Source organism: Sesamum indicum, linkage group LG12 (assembly GCF_026168435.1).
Source record: "Sesamum indicum cultivar Baizhima isolate 11 linkage group LG12, ASM2616843v1, whole genome shotgun sequence".
In the NCBI taxonomy this organism is placed as follows: Eukaryota; Viridiplantae; Streptophyta; class Magnoliopsida; order Lamiales; family Pedaliaceae; genus Sesamum; species Sesamum indicum.
The window spans coordinates 16,549,079-16,571,932 of record NC_142668.1 but is presented as its reverse complement, the minus strand read 5'-3'; the positions used below and the strand labels follow the sequence as shown (position 1 = coordinate 16,571,932).

Below are 22,854 nucleotides of genomic sequence, written 5' to 3'. Positions count from 1 at the left end.
GTGCTTTATGCACCTTTGTTATGTGTATTTAATGACAATAATTTTTTAATAATAATTATAAATATCGTACAAAATAATCAATATTAATAATTGATGACGTACAAATAATTAGTACATACGGTTACCACAAAGTAAATACATATGTAATTAAGAAGATATAGAGAATTAAATATCAGATATTCTGAAAAGCATAGAACAAACAAAGTAAAACTAGTATAACTAAATTTGACATCCTTAACAGCGCCTTTTAATGTAATGATCATAGAAAGAATGGGAAGAAGTCCACATAATTACTTGGCAGGTGTATTAATAATAAAACAAGGAGAGAGAAGTTCTTGATTAATTACATTATGAAGCCGATGGAAAACTTAAAGTCGAAGAGAATTTGAAAGGCAAATAATTAACACGTGGGCTTGCAGAATCTAAGCTCGTTCTAAGCACTCACTACATATACATGATCACACACATATACAATCAAATGGAATTAGAATTATTCACTCAGTACCACTACATGCCCAAAAGCAGACAGTGAGGCTAGAAACAAGAAAAAAGGTGTCGAAATTGCTGTAGAATGGTTATCTCTGACTGCACAAATGAAACTATAATCATTAAACAGAATCGAATTGACCAGAAGACCTACGACCAAATGATGTCCCCAGCTCTCAATCATTTTGAATTGTCCTTTTCCAATATATATAATTACTTTTCCATCCACTACAGTATATATAATGAATTATTAACAAGATAAAAGACACAAAATGTGATGGGAATATCTTATGAAGGTCGTCTTACGATCTTCTTGAAAATAGTAATTTTTTTTATATAAAATCTAAAATACTGAATCATAAAAAAAATTAATAATATTTACCACATAAAAGAAAGTGCTTGATATTTTTTTTTAGCAATTAACATTATAAACACAAAACATTTAATTAAGATATATGGCATATAGTTATGTGGGGAATTAAAATGAAATTGTTGGCATGTAAAAGACAGTTGGGTCCCATTATCGTGCATGCCAAATGTAATTATAGGGAGAAAAAAGAATATGGACCCAGAGGCCAATGCGATACAAGGAATGGTAGTGTTAAAGGTGGACAATGGATTGTTCCTTGATGCACTTGTCACCAATCCCTTGCAAACATTAGGAAATTAAAGTTGTAAGTAATGGAAAAAGGAAGATTTTCCCACCAAATCATATCTATTTCGTGCTTTGCCTTTTATTCTCCTTAATTACTACTGCCTAATTAATTAACCTATATATATATATATATATACCACGGCCTTGTCAGTGTTGCCCACCATCCATTTTCATCCCTAATACCATAGCCTCTGAGGGTTTAATTTAATCAGATATGTTTACTGGAGTATTTCACGAAATTAACTGATAATTATCCCTTCAATTTGTATGATTTATTTTCTTGAATTATTTGGAGAAAGATGGATTTCGGTCAGGATCTCTATAGTTGAGTTACTGTCGTCAAAAACTATACATGGTCAGGACATTTAAACTCGGCCAATATCTTAACAAGAATTCAAACTCACATAGTTGGTGCGATAGCGTTCTACCTTAATTATTAAACTACAATGATGGTGGTGAGTGATGGACTTTAATGATCATAGTGCTGATTGCAGATTTTTAATGGTTCAGGTGCATGTCTAATTGTCAATGCACCCGCCAGTCTTGGTTAACCAAAACCATTGAAGTCGTGTTTCTAACATAGAAATTTGGAAAAGAACATAAACCATGAACGTGTGTATTAGTTAGGTGAGATCGCATGTAATGAGAAAAAAACTCAAGGGTTGTAGTCTCTCTCTCTCTCTATATATATTATATACTCTTTCGATTAATTAGTTTTGTCATCAATTTCCGAATGTTTACAACATACACACCAACTAATTATGTAACTTTTTTGCTACCACGGGCGGAGCATGTATTAATTACTATTGGTACTTTTTAACAAAACAACTATAATATATAAACAAGAAATTCTTAATTATATATTTGAATCCGATGTTCATATCCATTTATAAGTTTTAATTGTGGATATATTCTATATTGGTTGAATTACTAGTTGTTGAGCACGTCATCCACGCATGCATATAAATAAATAATTTTTTATATTAAAATATATTATAAATAAAAATAAATTATATAAATAAACAAATCATATTTTTAGAAAATAAAAAGGAAAGAAACAAAAGAAAACTAACTAAAAGTAATATTGATACAACAAAAAGATTTAATTTAGTAGTATTAAAATAACATAAAGTCACTAAATTTTTATTTAATTATATATAAGAGAAAAATATTAAATAAATAATTGATCAAACTAATCGATATTTTTGTAAATTTTTTTAACTTTAATATATATATATATATATATATGAATAGAATATTAGCATTAATAGAATTTTTTTACAAAAAATAAATTATTTGAGAATAAATAGGCTTTAAAGTATTTTAATTAGTGAATATTTTATCAGCCAAAAATAGTTACTCTGACCTTGTCGTTAAAGAATTATATAGGTGTAGATGTAAAAGAGATATATATTGGTAATTAATGAGTAGATGATATATACTGCAAAGTAATGGAATAATTATTATATATAAATGAGCATCAGCTTAATTTGTCGGTCGAATTAGGAAGTAGCCGCATGCCCACCACATTATTACACATATAATGAACCGTATTATCCAGATCAGCTTTAGGCTTTAGCTTTAGCCTGACATTTAGCTCATCCACCCATGCATTATTATTCTCTTGTCTCCGCCTCAATCTGTTCCCTTTTCCAGACGACTTTACACGCTCTACGAAACCCTAGCTATTTTATACGCAATAAAGCTACAAATTTAATTGGTACTGATTCAAATTAATTCTCCATCTCGATCGCTTTCTTGCTCACGACATATATGTTCACTTAGTAATCTAACTGAATAATTCTATAATGTCCAAAATGAAAATAATATAGCATCAACATTAAATATCCACTGATAAACTTTTTGATCAAAAAGTTGTAAGAAGAAAACCTAACCCAACTCAAATTAATTCAGGTTACGACTTAAAATACTTTCTCCATCATAACAAATTAATTTCCAATTCCTTCACATTATGCAATCAAAAGTTGAAGGGCTATATAAAGATCCAACCTTTTCCGAAGAAAAATAAAAACCAAAACGACTGGTTATACCCCAAGAACCCCAAATATTCGGACAAACAAAAGGGATGAAGCTGGGGAGATATCCACTGAAATTTGTGTACAAAATAGAAATTCTAGAAATTAATTTTTATGTTTCTGTCTTTCGATCGTTGCATGGCTGTAGCATTTCACTGTGAAGGATCAAAACCCGGATGATTATCCGACGACCAATGATTTGGATTGAAGGAAGAACTTCCCTGATTGCCTCCATCGGCGGCGGTGCCCATCCAGAAACTGGGGCTTGCGGTTGAAGAGCTGGCCGTGCCTCTGCTGAGAAAACCTTGAGTCCAAGAACTCAAAGACGGCCTTGGCGGAATAGTCAAGCTTTGGTGAGGTTGGAAAAAATCGTTTTGCAACAACTGTTGTGGCTCCTGTGGTTTCATAGTGGGAAGGACGTTTATCCCTTGCAAAAGCGCCATACTTACACCGTATTGGCCGCCGCCACCCAAATTCAACGCAACCCCTTGATTGATGCCGGCCGGTAAAGACTGCATGCTGGCCAAAGAAGACATAAACGCACCACCAGTGTAGAAATTAGAGTGACCTACTGACGGTATGACCGAGGGCAACGCCCTTAAAGCTGAACCCGAAATCATACCCGTCAAATTTTGAGAGGGAAGTGCGGGTGATAAAGATTGAGTTCTTGCGATCTCACTCGAGGATGACGATGGGATCGAGGGTTTCGGCCTCTTCGTTTTCCGGCAACCGCCTCCTACGGGGACGTTCCTTAGGGTTCCGCCTTGTGTCCAGTACCTCCTGCAACCCTTGCAAAAGTACCGCGGCTGCGAGAGGCTGTAATTGTTGTAATAACAAAACTTGGTGTTGGAAGAATCACACCGAGGGCACTTCTGAGGAGGTGGCGGTTGGTGCTGGTTGTGGGCTGCCGCCATCTGCATCTCTGCCGGCTTCAGCCGCCGCGACGGTGGCTGTTGCTGATCTTGCTGCTGCTTCAATAATTTCTCTTCATTTCTCCGTTGCTCCATGTTTGATTGCATAAACTGCATATACCTGGGGGCGTATATATAATAGTGAGTGATAGTCTTGGACAGAAGGGATTAGAGTGTAGATGCTTTAAGTGCATGTGGGCTTAACTCGAAGATTATTCAACGTTGGGGATATGTTTGTAATCCGGAGTTGTCTGTTGGGATTATGAGAATCAGAAATCCAGTAGGAAACATGCGGCGATGGTGCATGAGAGTTGATTTCTTCTATACCTACCCACAAAACAAAACCCACCTCAGAAACCAACAAGTCACTATTTTCCTGTAATGCAAAAAAGGCCAAATGAAATTTAAGAACTAAATCTTTCTTGCAATCTCTCTCAATACCAACAAAATCTGCACAGATTTACTGTCCTAAATGAAAGTTGTGGGAATCGAAAGAAGAGAGAGAAAGTAAAAGGTTGAGAGAGAAAATTTATGATATATAGAAAGAGCCACCTGCCCTTTTCTTGTTCTTCACCTTAAGACTTAAGGAAAAGAGAAGAATGTGAAAAGAGGGGTTATTTTGTACGGATATCACAAAATTAAGGTCTGTGTTTTCTCTCTCTTGATCATCGAGAGGGACACACAGGTGTGCAGATTCTGTTAAAAGTTCAGAGAGAGAGAGCAGAAGACATAATTTGGATTAATTCATTATGTAATAACCAAACCCCCCACCAAGAAATACAAAACCCTTTTCTATTTGATTTGTGGCTTGATCAGTGATCAAAGTTATCCAACATTTGCATTAATTAAAACGGCAGTAACATGCAGGGACAGTTGAGATTAACTAACCTCAAATCAGAATATTGTCACCAAGAAATGCAATAAGGGAGGAAAGCTATCTATATAGGGTTCAATATATAGCTAGGTTTAGAACAAGATATATAAGATGATAGGAGGAGACGTAGAGTGGACCACCAAGGGAGGAGTAGCAGAGACGGCGGCCGGCCGGCGGCCCGCCAGTTTGTGGTGGCGGAAGAGCTACCGGTGAGTGGTGGCTGTGTCAGCTTTATTGTCTTGGTCTTTTGATGACAGCACTGTCTTTCACTTTCTCTCTCATCCCACTTTCATCTTTGCTCCTTTTCTTGATGAGGATTCTATTCTATTCAATTGTTCTTTCTGACATCAGTTTGGCGGGGTCAGTTTGGACGCCCACCCTTTTGTAAATTCATGAACTAATTAACTGTCCTATTAAAATTGTGGGTAGACGACAAAACTTCTGTTTTTTATTTCTTTAAATTGAATCAAATAAATATATATTATTACTAATAATCAATTAATTTACGTAATTAGTAGAATAACAATCCCCACAAACCGAGTAATTAACTTCATAGCATATTTGATTTTCGACGGATTACAACAGAAAACCAACAGGAGAATGTTTTTCCAATAATTATATATATAACAATGTCCAGCATCCCTACACATTAAATTTATCGTATATATATAGGTTTCAAAATTAACCACCATTCACCAAATACGTATGTAACTTTTGTCAAGTGTTTTTCTAAATCATCGAAATTTAAGAAATCAACCGTTAATTCGTTATTATTTTGAACTGTATTTATTCTTATTAAAATTAATTTTCTTGAACTCTCGTTTTGTTAGTGCAATGGCAAATGAGGTTTGACATGTTATAGGTTTGAGTCTGGTTAATATATAGATATTGGTCCATTAATAATCATAATTGATCTGTTGTTAGCGTAGATGTCGATTTGTAAAAGAATTGTTAGGACAATGATATAACAAATTAATCCTCAACCCCTATTCCATAATCATAATTTGGTTAACATTTCAAAGTTTCAAGTACCGGAGACTCTTTTTAAAAAATAAAAAAAATTCAAAGTTTCAAATAGAAATTAATGCAAAAAGAAGTAACATGGTTTAGGCAGTCGGGACCGTTATCCTAAAACGTCGTGAGATTAAAGGACAATTGGGTAGTGTGCTTAGAGGCGAAGGCTGACGCTGTCTCCCGTTGGGTTGGTTAGAGAGGTTACACCTGCTCCACCCTGGTTGCTCTCTTGTCTTGTTTCCATTTTGGGACTTGGGCAACCCAATTGCTCCTGGGCCCAAATATAAGAGTGGGCTACTGCTATCCCGACATTTGCCCAATTCAATGTTGGTCCCAGTTACTGGTCAGAAGCCTGCGTCGAAGATGGGTCATATGTACATTGTCCATTTATTTCAGCTTTTGTCTTTTACTTCTCTCCTTCTCTTTCAATGTTCGATTAGTATCAATTGTTTCACCAGAATTATGTTCCAATACAATATGGATGCATGTACATTCACTACATGAAAGATGATTATTATTGTTGTGTGGCTCGAACCGCCTCATACACCCCCCGCCGCTAGTATCCTGCTCCGCTGTAACCCAACACCCCAATACATAGTTTACCGCGTGGCCCATATGCCTCTGCAGTTCAACTTGAGCATTATTCAGCAAAACCCTGCTTAACTACATATCGTTCAACTTATTTACTTCCAAAAATCAGATTTCCTGAATTTTTACCTATTTAATTTCGTGGTTAAGATCAAATGGACTTGGTAATCATCGTCATTATCCAACAAATAAAAAATTAACATTAATGACATTGAGAAGGCATACATTGTCAGAGTGATATTATTTTTTTGTCTTTAAACTTGCAAAAAGCAGAAATGGTAAGGAAGAAGGCAACAAAGAGACCAGCCCATTCTAGAGTTTGTTCTGGTCCTGCTTCTCCCCTCCCTGCCGCCTTAATTCCACCACATCTTCATCCATAGCCTTCTCCCGATCTTCTCTCGCCGGCTTCTTTACGTGATCCTCTATGTAATCATCCAAGTCCACATCGTCGGATTTCCCCACCACGGTCTCCTTAATCTTCTGCGTCGTCTCCTTCGCCGCACCCCACGCACCCTGCACTGTCTGCTTCGCCTTCTCCCCTAGGCTCTGCGCCGTGTCCGCCACGTTCCCGGCGGCATCCTTTGTCGTCTCTTTTGCCCCATGTGCATACTCCTTCGTCTTCTCCTTCGCCTTCTCCCCTAGGCTCTGTGCCGTGTCCGCCACTTTCCCGGCGGCATCCTTTGTCGTCTCTTTTGCCCCATGTGCATACTCCTTCGTCTTCTCCTTCGCCTCATCTGCGTATTCTTTTGTTTTGCCAGCCATATTCCCAGCGGCGTCCATAGTCTTTTCCCTCATTTCGTAGGCCTTGTCAGCCATGGGACCCAACTTCTCCTTGCTCTTTTCATTCATCTCGTGGGCTTTTTCTTTCACCTTCTCTTTGGTATCATGAGCGGAGTCCGCCGCCTTGGCTGCGGCATCAGACGCTTTGTTCTTCATATCCTCAGCGTTCCTCTCGGCTTTCTCCTTCATTTCTCGAGTCTTTTCTTTCGCTTTATCCATGGTATCTTGGACATCAGTACCTGCGGGTTCTTGGACAGACTCGTCCGCATTGTACGGACTGTACTCTCTTCTCCTATCATCATTCGCCCTTCCTCCCTGCAAAGCAAAATTAATATAATTAAAAAAACAAAAACAAAGAAAATGTTGAATATATATAGATGAATAAAGATGTAATGATAGACGCAGACGGACCTCAGAATATCTGGAAGCAGAAGTGAAGCAAACTCTAGAGAGTTTGGTGCGGAGAGGAATGGAGGGGTACTTGTGGGAGAAAGACTTGGAGAGGTTGAGGATTGCGTTTTTGGTTACAGACATGGCAGCCATGATGCAAAAACAAAACAGATGATAATTCAATAGGGTTTGATTGTTTGAGTTGATGTTCCAGTCTCAGCGATGTAGGAGGAGGCTTATAATGTGTAAGTGGAGAGAAAGGTGGCGAAGCAACAGTTGAACAGCTGTAGTGGGGAGTGCCACGTGCAGATAAATAAGTTTCACCAGTCAACACTTGTTATGCTTATCCCTTGCATTGCAATTTGCATGTATGTTCACTTGTTTTCCCGACTAGCTACCACTTTTATCACCTACGTTCCCCTGCCTCAAAACTCAAATACCTAATTAGTTGGGGTCTGGAAACTAGTGAAAACAAGTATACGTATAAGCCATCCATCTACACATTTTCTAGAGGAGTACTGATGCTCATTTTAAATTAATTTCAACATGTGTTTAAGTAATTTATATATACATAAAATTTCGGGATAAATTAAACACAATAAGAACATGTCAATAAATCTATACTTAAAATTTCCTGGGACCTTTTCTTTCAATATATATATTATATATTTGGTACTGCGTGTATTCATTATACTCGGAACCAACTTAGTTTCGAGTATATAAAATATCACTATTCAACTTATAATTATATTTTAATTTACTATAGTTGAAATATATCTTTTCTAATTTTAAAATATTTAAATAATTGAAAAAAGAAAATCTTTGACTATATAAACAATAAGAAAAATATTGTCCAAATATTTAGCGGGGAGTTAATTTAAAAAGTAACTGCAACCATAGTTGAAGGATAAATCTTTAATTAAAATCTGAATTGATGCATACTTGTTTTAGCCTTACTGATGAGTTGTCCTGTAAGCACTAAATATTCCTAACAAATAAATATAAAACCTGCTTCATGAAACATACTAGGTTGATAAATTAAGATGGAATTGCCAAAGATTCTGCAGCATCCAGCGATGACCTATCCATACCGAATCGCTAAAACTTTCACAGCAGCAGAAGCGCCAGCTGATTAGGCAGACGATGGTTTGGTCTCAACAATCGACATCCAAACACTAATGTCTTCACTCGTGATCCGCCCTGAATCCTTTGCTTTCATTCCCTCCATTCCTCCGGTTTTGTATTGTTTCGCTTACACTCTCATTGTCCTTGTGCCTCTCTCCTTCCTCTGCTGTTGTGAATAATTCTCTGGGGTTCTGTTCGCAATAATTATGTTTTGCAACTTAAAACAGCAAGGAAAGGAAGGAGTGCAGTATTAAATACAACTAATATACCCCACCTCGTGCTGCTGAGATGATTGGGAGGAATAATTGAGCTTGAGAATCTGCGGCTTTGGCTCATCAGGAGACGATGTTTGTTCCATAGATTCAGGATTGCGCTTTTTGTTAAACCCCTCTTTCTTCTGTCTATGGCGATTTTCTAATTTCACTCCACTTTTTCCCTGTTCCGGTGGGGAACCTGGTGGTAATATGTGGCGAAGCAAAGCTCCGACCACGACGCGCGTCTTTGTGGGCGGATGCTGGGGCAGCATGTCATGTCCACGCACTAAGAGTTAGGGTCCAGGCCCACTTATTCAATTGCTCGCCTTACTCTGCCCACAAACTGATGACAGGTGTAGGCCCATATTCAATGCTCAATTGGGTCTTGTATTTGAATTTTGTCCCTGCTGACAAAGTTGGGCTTATGTATCTTTCGGCTAGAAAATTTTCTAATAGCCCCAAAGGCGAACTACAATCCGGGGCCCTGCTCCGCCTATACCTCTGATCAAACACGTTCATGGCAGGGCAGCTGCTCTTCTCCTCCCTCTCCCCCTAACACCACCACCACCACCTCCGCCGTCACACTATTTTTATCCTATCTCAAACTTCCCTTTGTCTGCCACGAAATCAATTCCCTCAAAATACGAAAAGTCCCACCCCCCAAAGCTAACTCTCGGCGATGCCTCCTTAGTCCCCGAAGAAATCTTCATTCGGCCCCTGGAACCGCCTGAGGGCTTCATTCCACCGCCCACATTCGGCGGAGACCCTTAAATCAGAAAAAAAGATACTGCCAGATCGTATGAAGAAATATACGGGCCTGCTTATAATGGAAAATTTTCTGGGCAATGGTGTTTATCTTGTGACTTTAAGGTGACGAAAAATACTGGTTTGGGTCTAAAACGGAACCGAAGAGCTGAAGCAGACTATTGATCAGCGAAGATTACGACTGGCACTGGCCGGGTAGAGAATACTAAGGGAAGACAGTTTTGTAGCAAGAATGCTCTTAATAATGCCTAAGCCCCTTTGGTTGCCATTCAGAAGATGAGGCAATTTTCCAATTTTTGTAGGGAACCCGATAAGATGTTATCATGTTTTCCCATAACCCCTTTTGTCAATCTAACACAAAGTAACTGAATGTTTCCATGCATTTAAAACACTAGGCATCATTGTTGATATAAATAGAAACAGCAAATATGTTTGGCACTTATTTAAGGGTCCAAAGTCATTGTGCCTTAATAACTGCAGTCTTTTTCTATATGGTTTATTTTCCAGGATGAAACAGCACTTGTTTAATTATGTTGTAATATTTTGACTAAGCAGAAGAGTATAATTCATCTACTTCCAGAGCTTGATCCACTGATCATGGCTGACTGAGGCGATCATATTAGTCTCAGAAGCATTTGCCAGAGCAGAGATTATACCTTCATGGGCTTGATAGCTCCATGTCTTGTTTCCCATAGTTGGGTTCCAAATATCTATGTTCTGCAGAAAAAAAACAAGTACTTGAACTATTAGATTTATCTTAAATAATGACCAATGAAAACGTAGACTGCAGAAATGTGTGCAACCAGATGAACTGAGCTGTCCATTCAACTGACCGTAACAATTAGATTACTGTTGAGCTACATCATTGATTACCTGATAGGAACCCACAGCCACAACCTGGGAATAGGCGGGATGGAAGGTGCATGAAGCAAACTTGTTTCCACCCGACTTCAACTCATGCACGCATTTTCCACCTGACGCAACTGACCAAATACGTGCGCTGTCTTCACTGACAGAGACAAGGTATGCTCCACAGACATCCCAGCATAACGAACGGACATCTTTAGCATGTCCCTGGATTTAAAGAGGAAAGGTAATGTAATTTGTGCACGTAAGAATGAGACAAGAATCTTAATCTCCCTAGTATACCTCAAAGCGGTGGTGGATTATGCCAGTCTCCACCTCGAAAACACGGATGATGTTTCCTGAAGCGGCAGCCAAAAGGTTGCCTTGTCGAGGTTGGAATCTCATCTGTTGGTTGGCTCCCTGTCATTGCACCATCGGGGTCAGAAATGAATGGATAAACGAAATCCACAACTTCAGGAGAAAAACAGGTGTTACTTGAGAAACTCCAACATCCATATCATGATTCTTCGTCATGTTTAAAAACTTAAGATTTACTCTTTATAGGGAGAAAGCATCAGAAAGTTAAATAAAAATGCTAATAACACACAGGTAAGATGTGCACTGGGGACATGGTCTCCCAAACAATCACATAAATTGACCTTGAAAGAGTGAAAGCATGCAGATTCTTTGACGTTCCATAATCTGATCTCATCATTACTATCACAAGAGCACAGGAGATTGGGGTTCCTTGGGTGGAAGTCCACCGACATCACATGTTCTGCATGTCCAACAAAGTTGAAAAGTGCTCTTCCCGGCTAAAACATCACAAAATGAAACAGTAAGCATATTTTTGTAGCAGTAATCTGTTTTGGATGAACTGAATATACCAAACATTCTTTCTTCAAAATACTTATGACACCAGAAGATATTCCAAATTTGTAAAGAAGACCAAAACAGGAAAAAGAACTGTGAGAACTGTTATATAGCTATGAAAAGCTCAAGTCACTAGTGAGATATCATATCAGCAAATTTCACATGAACAAGAAAGTAGAAGTATTTAAAGCTTGGACGAAAATCAAGATGATCCAATGAAGTCATAAAGAATACTTAAAAAACAAAATCTGAAAGGTGACAACTATTAGACAGAAATGAGAGAAAAGTTTAGCACATTGGCTGCATCCCATATCTTCACGCTTCTGTCAAAGGAAGAAGTTGCAAACATGTTTGAATTTGGCTTGAATCGAATGTCTGTAATGAGTTGTGAATGGCCTAGGATACTATGCCTGGTTGGTTGTTTCAAGCTGCAAATGATCACCTGTTAAAAAATGGTAACTCTCATGAGAAGAACTCTGATGAAATATTCATCTGCCGAAATGCAACTCAGCACAAACAAAGAGCAGAAAAGAATTGAAGAAAACTGCAGAACCTTCTTCTCGTGCCCAGCAGCAGCAAAGAACTTTCCCGATGTTGAAAAATCACAACATAAGAGCTTGTTTTTAGTTAGGTGGAGACTTCTAACTTGTTCAAAAGGAAATCCTGCAACCACTTAAGTGTCAAGATATAAATCCTGATAAACAAGTTACCAGTAGCATACTGCTGCAGACAAGCATAAATACATTCATGATATCTCATATGCATGCACAAACATCCATGTACAAGTACGTACATGGACACAGACTATCACCTCCACAAAAGAAAGTACTCAGAGGATGAAAAATATTCTTCAGCAAATAGCAAAAGAGTTCATTAATTAAGAGTTGAAGGAAAAACATCTCATTTATAGGAGAAAACAAGATGAATAACCTATAGTTCTACAATTTTCTGTAGTTCTAATTTGGTTTGTATCCATTACTTTCATCTTAATTATGCACTCACATTACCCGTGCTTTTTTAGATCCCTAAATGACATACATTCTCACAGGAGTAAATTATGAAAGCAAAAGTTCATCTTGCCTTGCTGGTCAATCGTTTCGTGAGCTGAAGAACTTCGCAGGAAAGTGCGCCCAAAAGAAGTGCTCTTGTCCTCTGGAGCTTCATCATTTGAAAAAAAAGATTCAATGTCCTCATCCAATGGTTTCTCCATCTCTGCATTCTTTCCAACCTACAACTCAAAGCACAACATCCGAGAAACTAAGAAGGATGCAACAGATGAACTTTCTGTTACTAAACCAAATCTAATCAGCGAAGGATGAAAAATCTGAGGAAACAGTCCTGAAAAAGTGTAATAAACTCCAAAGGAATTCCTGGTCTAATTGTGAAGGACTTTCATGCTTGATAACCCACCTTTTGAGAATGAAATGTGGCTAAAATATTATAGTAACATTGAGATATGTTTCAAAGTCAGCAAATTGATTAAGACTACATGAATATGAATATATATATATATATATATATATATATTTGTGCATGAGGAGAAGTACAAACATGAAAAATATAAACCCAAACTGAAAGTGGCAAAATAACCTAAATGCATATATAATTACTATGTATCTATGTATACACAAATCAGATAATGCATCTACACACTATCAAGAATAGTAAGTCATGTACAGAAATGATGAATGTAGAATCAGTTAGATAAGAGGAAAACAATGTATTTTCAAGCTGTCCATGTGGAAGAACCTGAAATAACTAAAATCAATTGTGTGGCCAAGTCATTGCTCTCTCAGCACAATTACTCAGTCCATATGTGAAACAGTTCAAGCTCTACTGATGGAAATTTGCGACACAAATCCAGAAAGATATGACAGAGCTTCGTCCTAGTTCAATTATGACAGACTTTGATCGTCAAAAATAAAATAAGTATATTTACAGTGGAAGGTGCTCTGCATAAGTTCCTACAAGCTCTTATAATTCTTAAATGCGCAGTTCATTTCTCCATAAAAGTTAATTGTGATCATCATGGACTGGAAATCCTTTAAGTATCTTACAACTAATCATGTAAACTGGTGATTGTAACTCATTAAATATGGCACCTCCAAATTTAAGATAAATTTTCTTATTGTTTAATCAATAAGCAAAAATGGTCATCTCAAGCAGAGAAGCTACTGGGTGAAGAAGATCCAGGGGACTATGCAATAGAATGTGAGAAAAAGTGTTAAAGCCTTGTTCACAGAATAAAGGACCAGGTGAGAATTAATACACTGTCCCTAGAACCCATGAATGATACAAAACCAAATTATCATGATATTAAGATATTCTACCTAAAGGAGTTTGTTACAGCTGAGAAAGCTGGCATGGCAGGTAAAATGGTCCATGAAAGCACAATGATTTTGAAACAGGACAAGGATTATGTGTATTTAAAACTTGAAGTAACATTGTTAACTTACTTGTAAATCTTTCTCCTTTGAGACATCAACAACTAGAGCAGGACTCCCTGGCTTGGTTGAATGTTCAGTGGCAGATATTATCAGCTTTCCTGATGCTTGTGCTGCCAGCCCAGGAGTAGAATGTTGTTGAAAGTGGGCTGAAGCTGAAACTTGTTTCTGTTGATTTGATACTGGAGAATGGTCAGCAGCATACCCAACCCCCTGGAAAACATGAAAGAATAATTGAATTCAAAATGAAAAACATTTAAAACCAATCTTGCATCAACCAAGATTACTTGAGATACAAAAACTTGCAAGCTCTTACCGTTAAAGAACACCCCTGTGATGGAATATTGCCAACTTTGCCCCTTCCTGAAAAGGAAAGACCAAAGCAAATCAATCTAGAAAATAGGAAACTTCAGAAATATGTGAACTTTCCTTCGTATAACATGTTCACATTAAATAGGACAAAAAATCCATCACTTTGATGGCAATGCTTATGTTGGAAGAAATTCATGAACATACTACTTTGCCTGAAAATCATTTCAGTTCGACAATTTTTACTTTCATTGCCATAACAATGCAGGTGTAATTAATACATTATTTGCTGCATATGAGGTGACATATTTGTCAAAATAATTAATACTTTCAGGAATAAATATCACTCATCCTACGAACTTCTAGACTCCAATTTAGAGTTTAAGCACGAATTTAGAACATTGGATTGAAAACGATACAATTATTTATGTGGTTCAACCAAATTCAGCTACATTCATTCACATGTGAGGAGATGAGAATATCTCCGTATCAGAAAGAGGTTCAAAAAGAGTACAAATTACGACTGTAAAAGAAAAACTATAACCTAAAAGAGCACACAAGAACAGCCTGTTTACATCTACTTAAAGAGCACAGAAGAACAGCTTGTTTACATCTACTTAACAAATACCAAGACACTACCAAAATGGATATAGGAACGGATATGAAAACTCCCTATGTCCATGCTAATAAGTTTTTAGCACGCTCCGCAACATACCCCCCCAAAATGGATGTCTGGTTTGGTTTATTTGATAAGACAATATAAATGCTTGCGCACAACCAACTAAAAGCATTGGCAATCAAACTAAAACCACAATTGTTGTCGTGGCAAAAGACCAGCACCAGTCATTAAATTGGAAATAATTTTGTAAAGAGTATTCAATTGATGCATGTGAAAGATATATGAGAATGGATTATCATTTACACAATGGATCGCCATGTTCTCCCAAGTAAGCAATCATTTGTTTCGTGCTAAACCTAGGAACGGGGACTTCTTATTGTAACACAAGACTTGGGCTAATGTGAAGATTTGAAATTTTCAAGACCATAATTGCTAACAACTCTTTATTAGAAAAAAACAAAGCTTTTGGTTTTGTAATTGATATCAGATCCAACTAGTAGATTTAGTTTTATCATAAGGACATCTTATTGGAAAGCGTGTTGTTGGCTGGATATGACCACAATTGTTGTTGTGCCAACGGATCAATATCAATAAAGTCAAATTAGAAAGTGAAGCGTAAGAGAATTTTGAGTAGCAACACCTCTAACATCTAGCTCTTCTCAAGAAAAGCACACTTATGTTACATCTTAAATGCATCTAATTTGATTTCAATTCAGACTTAGTGAAGCATGATAGGTATGCTTCTTATTAAAGGTGTATGAATGAATATGTTGCATCATTTTATTTTACTAGCAATATTATATGGTTTTGAAACAATCTTTGTTTTTTGCTTTCTATTTTCCAAGAATATAATGGAGCTTACCATACTATTACAATTGTCTAATAACTATAGCTATTTTCTAAGAATGTAAGACATAGGATTGGCCTCCGACCATAAAAAAAGGGATAGGACTCAGGTAGGCAAGTCACTATCTATAACTCATTTCTCCCATTAAGCAAGCATCAAAGCCAACAAGTTATCTATCTTTCGGAATAGGCCCTGAAATATAAAGAGTTGTTAACTAGGACAGACTAGTGCAAAGAAGTGATGACTTTCTCTTCTCAGGCAAGTCACCTTCACTATCTTCGGTGGAACACGCCTTGATGTACTTCCGTCAAAAGAAGGTGGAGAGATGAGTTGCAAGATTAGTTGATGTTATTGAATGTAATGATTCATGTCCCTAAAGACTCCGGGATGGCATATTCAACACAAGATGAACCTTGTCCATCAATTGACCCTCCTAGAGGCAGGAAAAGAGTAGTGATCTACTTCTTCCGCGCATGCGTCTCATCCAAGGGCACCGTGACTGGTTGCTTTATTCTAGACACGCTCTTCTTCATTGTTTTATAGAAACCGTAACTATCCATTGAAAAATTTTGAAGTGAATTGGGACGTCACAATGTTTGATATTGTGAATGTCACATTTTGTACCTCTCCTAAGTTGGACAATGTCGTGTTACTCATTAGTAGCAACCTTTGGAGTAGATCATGTTCATCAAGCTTTCAATCTTAAAACAAGAGAACCTTGAGGAAAGGAATTCCAAGTCCGAATATAATTTTCCTTGTTATGTAGATATTTCAAATTCGGCGTTATGTGTGGTCTCACATGACACATTTGAGACATTGGTACAATATTAAGAGGTCTCCGTGACCACACAAAATATGTGAGATGGGTCCAATAATAAGAAGTATCCTAGATAACTTATACATATTTGGAAAAATACATTTAAAAAGGTTGTCATTTCACCAAGTCTAGGTAGTGACTTGCCTTGATGAATTCTTTTCCATTAATAATGACTTCGATAGGAAATTTTGATGCAAATATAGAAAACCTACAAATTAGAGGAACTAGATTTTGATGCAAAGGCATGAAAGAGTTTTGTATCATTGCATTAGGAACATGTCCGTTGCAAAAACCATTCTATCCTTGGACTAAGAGATCGGAAAAGTTATTCTTTTGTGTGGAGAAATTTAAGATAACCACCTCTAAAACATCTTAGTTACCAGAAGAGAAGATAGATTTAGTTGGAGCAACTAAATTTGGAAGCAAGTGAATTACACCTATACCACCTCTAAAACATCTTAGTTACCAACTCTTTTATAGGACGAGTGAGTCACGCGCATTCAAGACAAAATGCAAGAAATCAACTCGTCCTTTGGTAGAGAGGAGAGGCGAAAGCACTGTTTACTGGGGGACTAATAATAGTAACATCAGCACCGCTCAAACTTGACCAAATATTAATAGCATCAACCAAATCACCATCCAAACCATAGATACCAGATCCAGTCTTATATATAAATATGCCGAATTTGACTCCGACTACAAAGATGCTTCTCATATCCTGGTACTACAGCACCTACCCAGTAACCCCATAATAGCCCATTTTCGATATACACAATGCATCAAAGTACATTTTCATCCATGCCGAAACTCGAGCATTTACTAAAACGATACCCATGTCCATTAACGAACTTTATCGACTTCTCGATGTCCGTGAGGACTTCACCATTAGTAGCATTGCAACCAATCGCCATCCAAACCGTAGATACCACACCCAATGTTATATATAAATGTGGCAAAATTCACTCCAACTACAATGATGCTTCTCATACCCCAGTACTATGGCACGTACCTAACAAGACCGTAATAGCCCATTTTTCAACATGCACAATGCATCAAGTACATTTTCATTCATGCTAATACTCAAGCATTTACTCGAAAGATATCGAAGTCCATTAAGAACTTAATTGACTTCTCATGTCTTTGAGGACTTCACCATTGTTTCTATAAAAGATCACTTATGCCTGAGCTTCTCTTGTTGTAGCTCTTGGAATAAAACCAAGCTACACCCACCTTGTTATAAGATTAATCTAGATGGAATGCACATCAAATAACTCATGTGAAATTGAGTGAAACTAAAATTGAAGTAAAAGTAATTTCATAGGTCCAAAAGAAAAAACACAAACCAAATTTTGTCTAGTGTACAGATGTCCATTAATTTATTCGCATAACACTCTTACGATAAACATACAATGTTCTCAAGGTGATGATGGACTTTGCTCTATTTCAAAAGGCCAATAAGATTTCTTAAACACCAAGCTTAGAAGATATAGCTGCACATCGCTTCATTGCGTCGCCATAAGTTCTTGAATTCAGGTGCTGGTGCCAGAATATGTAGAGTTGGAACTTGTTGAAGAGCCTAATACCAGAACAACAGCAATTTGCTGTCATTATGAAGTGGCCAAAAAACTCCAAAATAATCGGAGTATTTGACACATAGTCTTAGAAGAACAAGCGTGATATTAATATATACCAACTTTGCTTCACCATTTTGTGCAAGTATATAAAAGGTGATTCTGTAGAGTGTAGGGAAATGTTTGTTGTGCATCCTCATTTCCGAAATTTCGCCTCTTCAGTTTAACTTGGGACACTTTTGAGATGAATTAGAGGCATCTTTAAAGGAACTTTGACAAGCATAACATCTATCATAAATATCAAGCTTTGAGGATCCCTTTACAGAATCAGGGGAAAAAACGAGATCTATATCTAACATTCCTAATTCATTGAAAGTCCTAAGCTTTCGGAAGATGATTTCAGATGTGAAAGATAAAAGATAGTGACTGGCAAATCCTGTATCTAGCGTCTCCGATGATATACACGAAAGCAAAACATTCCCCAAGATATACATGTGCACCATCAAGCAATTTTCCTAGATCTTCTATTCAAGCCAACAAATAATTGCAAGAATTTAACATGAAAACTATACGATCAACATACTTAGCAAAGATACAAGAAGATGAGTAAGCATGTAAACAAACCAGTATCTGCCCGTTCCATGTTGTATTTTATTAGCTTTGATGGATGAGTTGGCTCTCCAATGGTGGATCCCCTTAAACCAGTACCAACGTTGTCATCCTGCACAAAACAAAATATTTTATTATCTCATCTTTTTCTATGATGCTAACCAGAGATTGTATATAAATGTAGACCTACTCTGATAAGAGAAAGCTGTCGCTTACTATTAACTGCCTTCTGAGCATGGCTGCAAGATGGGATGCCCATTAAAGAAGAGATTAGCATCATGCAGTTGATATGAGTGAACATTTGTAATATTTGAAAAATAAAACCTGGAAGGAAAGGAAAGATTACGTTCCTTCCCTAGAATCATGCAGACCAAGTCATTGCAAACAAGATACTCACAAATTATATCATGCAAGTTAGTAAAGTTTTTAGCTAAAGTACAATTCCAAGCATATGAGAGTAGTTATAGATCATAATTCCACTACTAATCAAGCTAGTTGAGGTTCACCTTCCTACATGTCACGTTCATAAAAGAGGAGATTACTGATAATGTTAAACCTTTACACAAGTCACCCCCTTGCTAGGCTCGATCAAACTGATTGCTGACTCAGATGGCCATGAAAAGAGACATTGCGCCAGAAGTTGGTAGCAACTTTAATCAACAGAGAGGCAGTGGATTCAATAGAGCATTACCTAGAACTGGGAGATGGCAGCACATAAGCTAATTGATCAAGTGCGTTAGAATTAAGGTCCCTGGCAGGAGGCCTAAGATGGTCTTGCTCACGCATTGTTGCAGCCATAAAATTTGTTATACTTTGGTCCTGCTTCATATTGATGTCTGGAATAAGAGTAGGGCCAAACCTATTTGGGTTGAGTTCTGTCCCGACCATCATTGCTGAAAGAGCATCTTGTAGCATATACCCCATATCTGGGCTTGGCATTGTGGGTGGACTGACATTTTGTAGCGGATGAGGAAATGGTGGCCTTAGCACTGCAGGGCAGGTGTTCTGCAGCATATAACTCACATCTGGCATTGGCACAACAGGATGAACGTTTTGTGGCACATATCCAGCATTCTCAGTCGCCTGACAATCATGGGAAAGTCACCTCGAACGCATGAGTTTGATACATGAATGAGATAAAAGATAACAAAGTTCAAGTAATAAAACCTTTGATGAGGAGGGCTGTGCTTCCTGGGCAAGCTTCCTAAGTTTACCAGAGTATAAATCCCAAAACAAGGACCACCACTCTTGCAGAAATCCTTCAGGAGGATCGATAGCTGGAAAAGAAATTATGAATTCTAAAATGAGTGCTCACCACTATCAGGTGATTTTCTCACTATAAGTTTTCAAAAAAGCAAAAATTGAATGTGAAATAGGACCAACTACTTCAGTTAATGAACAGAAAACAATGCGACAAAAAAGAGCATCTTGAATCAATGCATCTTTCATCTTTGGCCATACACAATGCAACTTATTAGACAAATAATGCTGTAATCAAATAGAATACGGCATAACTTCACTCAAAGTCATCCTTATCTATCATGAAATTAAACATGCAAGAAAGTAAAAGCAATATTAGTCCTGAATTCATCAGGGATATAAACAAAAGAAGGAAAAGAAAAAGCAAACTCACAGGATCTGCAATTACCTCTGCTTTCTTTTTTATTTATAAGAAGTCTTTCTCAATTTAATTCAGCAACTGAGATACACTTGAATAGTTATTCAAAATGTCCTTACCTCTTGAAGAATTAAAGAAACGTAAGCAAAAAATCACTGAATCAAGAATGAAAAAGAAAAACTGCTTGCATTAATACATACATTAATTTCAAGACAACAATAAAATTCAAAAGTAAATGAAAAGAATCTTAAAAGAAGTGGCCACCGAGAGTGTATATATACCAACGGACTTGGGATGAACACCAGCCTCCCTGGAAAAAGTCTCGGCAGTGAGGTGCAAGTTCTTTCTGATCAGGTAATCGTAGATGTACAAGTCCAGCCTGCCCACAAAGAAAAAAAAAAGGCAATTAGAAAAGGCAAAAAAAACTAGCACATGATTTTAGAAAAACAAAGCAAATAAATAAATCAAGAAAACCGCAAAAACCCTCAAGAAAATCAAAGAATTTTCTTGAAGAAAAAGCAATGGCATTGAACTTGTATGAAAACTCACATCTTCTGATGATCCTAGTATGTATGACATATTAAAAAAAGAAAAAAGATAAATAAATTGATAAATCACGAAACCACAAAAACCCTCAAGAAAGTCGAGATTTTTTCTTGAAGAAAAAGTAATGGCTTTGAACTTGTAAAGCAAAAACTCACATCTTCTGAGGATCCCACTCTTCCATGACGACAGAAATCAAATCCTTCGCTTCACTGCAACAAAAACAGCAGAAGAAAGAAAGAAAAAGCCAAAAAAAAAAAAAAAAATCAAGAATCTAGCAGATGAACAGCAGTAGAGCGTTCTTGAAAAATCTTGATTTCTTGATAAGAAAAAGATAAAGGAAGAAACTTCACCCAAAAGACGAAAACCCGTATAATTTGGAGGAAGAAAATGAGATAATTTAGAGAGTGAAAGTGAGTGAGAGAGTGGGGGGGTGGTGGAGGTGGAGGTGCGTGACGAAGGAAGTTGGTGCCAAAGCCATGCAAAATAGTACTAAAGAGAAAACAAAAGGGATTCACTATTACAATAATCCCATTATATAAACTACGCTCCCACTATTTACTACTCCTGCAAGAGACAAGAATCTAGAGAGAAAAAACAGTCTCACTCCGAGAAAACAATGGGCCACTCCCGCTCATATTTTTCTTTTTCCTTTTTTCTTTCAATTGTTTTCCTTAAAACAAAACACACACACACACTATAGTATATAGGTTTCAATTATATTCCACAACTCTGTGTAATATTTCTTAATTGTTTGACTCTCTCTTACCATCTAATTTTCAAAACCAAATAACTATTCTTTTAATTATTATAATAATTATCAATATCCACCAAAAATTACTAATAAATCATTCATGAAAATAGAAAAAAAGGGATTACAGATTACAGTGATCAATAATAATTGTGTCTGTCTCCAGTTGTTGAATTGAATTTGAATGAGAAGATTTCCAAAACGACGACCCGATAAAGTTTGCTTTTTGAAATGAAACGGACAACCTAAATCAACTAATGTACGTACTCTCTGTCAATACCAATACCACCCCAATTTGTGGTGGAAAATAGGACAAAGATTTTGTGTAATGCAGGTTGGAGATAGAATCACAGAATCATGCAAGCATCAACCTGCTTAATTACATACATTCCAGCAATCTTCTTCTCTGCTTCTCCTTATCATCATCCCATTAATTATTAACATAGAATGGATTATGGGAATGAATTACTGCCTACGTACTGCCCGAACCAACCCCAGTAAGTGGTTTTGCACTATCTGACAAACACCCATTCAATACTCATATACGTTAGAAAACCAGCTTACCTTCCATGCACTAAAACTGCTTTTTTCCTGAATACAAGTAAATGTGGTTGGACTCAGTTGGCGTTGAAACCTATGACAAAATTACCAGAATATTGTTGTCATCACATATCCAGATGCTGATCTCTTCTGTTCACACTTATCCAGACTCGTGAATTTTACATAAATTTCGAGTAAGAACGTTTTAAATTCGGTCTGATTTTGGAGTCATTACATATAAATTAGTTTCTAGAATTGTCAAATGTGTGTGGATTCTGCATGCAAAGTGTTGTGTCCAGGTCCGACCTGTAATTATTGTATGATTGGATTTAATGTGAGTATGCAAGACATTTTGTGAATTGAATTTAAGGTACCTTAATTAGTAGTTTCCTTAAACTGTAGAATTGGATTAATGTATGACTCATGAATTTATTGGTTATTATTTTTGAATTAATTCGTGGTTGATTAATTTATCCATAATGTCAATTGAATTATAGAGTAGTGTTTATGAAATATAAATATAAATGGTAGTCAAAAGTAGGTACTACTCGAGAGAATCTTGAAACCAACTCATGAAATTAATCAATAT

The 22,854-nt window shown here is 36.9% G+C and overlaps 3 protein-coding genes across 6 annotated transcripts; all 3 read right to left on the bottom strand.

The window, feature by feature from the left end:
- Positions 1 to 3,083: 3,083 nt before the first annotated feature.
- LOC105175553 (uncharacterized) lies at positions 3,084 to 5,337 on the bottom strand. Of its 4 annotated transcripts, none has more exons than XM_011098022.3 (3): positions 4,977 to 5,337; positions 4,294 to 4,415; positions 3,084 to 4,209 (listed from the first exon to the last, which is right to left on the bottom strand). In XM_011098022.3, exon 3 carries the CDS (start codon positions 4,203 to 4,205, stop codon positions 3,330 to 3,332), a length of 876 nt encoding a protein of 291 aa, XP_011096324.3. In that variant the 5' UTR covers positions 4,206 to 4,209; positions 4,294 to 4,415; positions 4,977 to 5,337; the 3' UTR covers positions 3,084 to 3,329. The 4 variants fall into 4 exon arrangements, with proteins under 4 accessions (XP_011096324.3, XP_088732127.1, XP_088732128.1 ...); XM_088876001.1 differs by having other exon boundaries at positions 5,103 to 5,337; XM_088876002.1 differs by lacking the exon at positions 4,294 to 4,415.
- A 1,404-nt stretch (positions 5,338 to 6,741) lies between these two features.
- LOC105175552 (uncharacterized) lies at positions 6,742 to 7,964 on the bottom strand. The gene is made up of 2 exons (XM_011098019.3): positions 7,756 to 7,964; positions 6,742 to 7,659 (listed from the first exon to the last, which is right to left on the bottom strand). The coding sequence occupies exons 1-2, from the start codon at positions 7,885 to 7,887 to the stop codon at positions 6,877 to 6,879; spliced, it is 915 nt and encodes a 304-aa protein (XP_011096321.1). The 5' UTR covers positions 7,888 to 7,964; the 3' UTR covers positions 6,742 to 6,876.
- A 670-nt stretch (positions 7,965 to 8,634) lies between these two features.
- LOC105175551 (transcriptional corepressor LEUNIG_HOMOLOG) lies at positions 8,635 to 21,598 on the bottom strand. The gene is made up of 17 exons (XM_011098018.3): positions 21,328 to 21,598; positions 21,133 to 21,186; positions 20,713 to 20,810; positions 19,981 to 20,090; positions 19,505 to 19,896; positions 19,004 to 19,052; positions 18,829 to 18,925; positions 14,358 to 14,404; positions 14,054 to 14,254; positions 12,678 to 12,825; positions 12,151 to 12,260; positions 11,893 to 12,039; positions 11,384 to 11,539; positions 11,028 to 11,144; positions 10,752 to 10,952; positions 9,134 to 10,595; positions 8,635 to 9,050 (listed from the first exon to the last, which is right to left on the bottom strand). The coding sequence occupies exons 2-16, from the start codon at positions 21,156 to 21,158 to the stop codon at positions 10,449 to 10,451; spliced, it is 2,046 nt and encodes a 681-aa protein (XP_011096320.1). The 5' UTR covers positions 21,159 to 21,186; positions 21,328 to 21,598; the 3' UTR covers positions 8,635 to 9,050; positions 9,134 to 10,448.
- Positions 21,599 to 22,854: the final 1,256 nt, after the last annotated feature.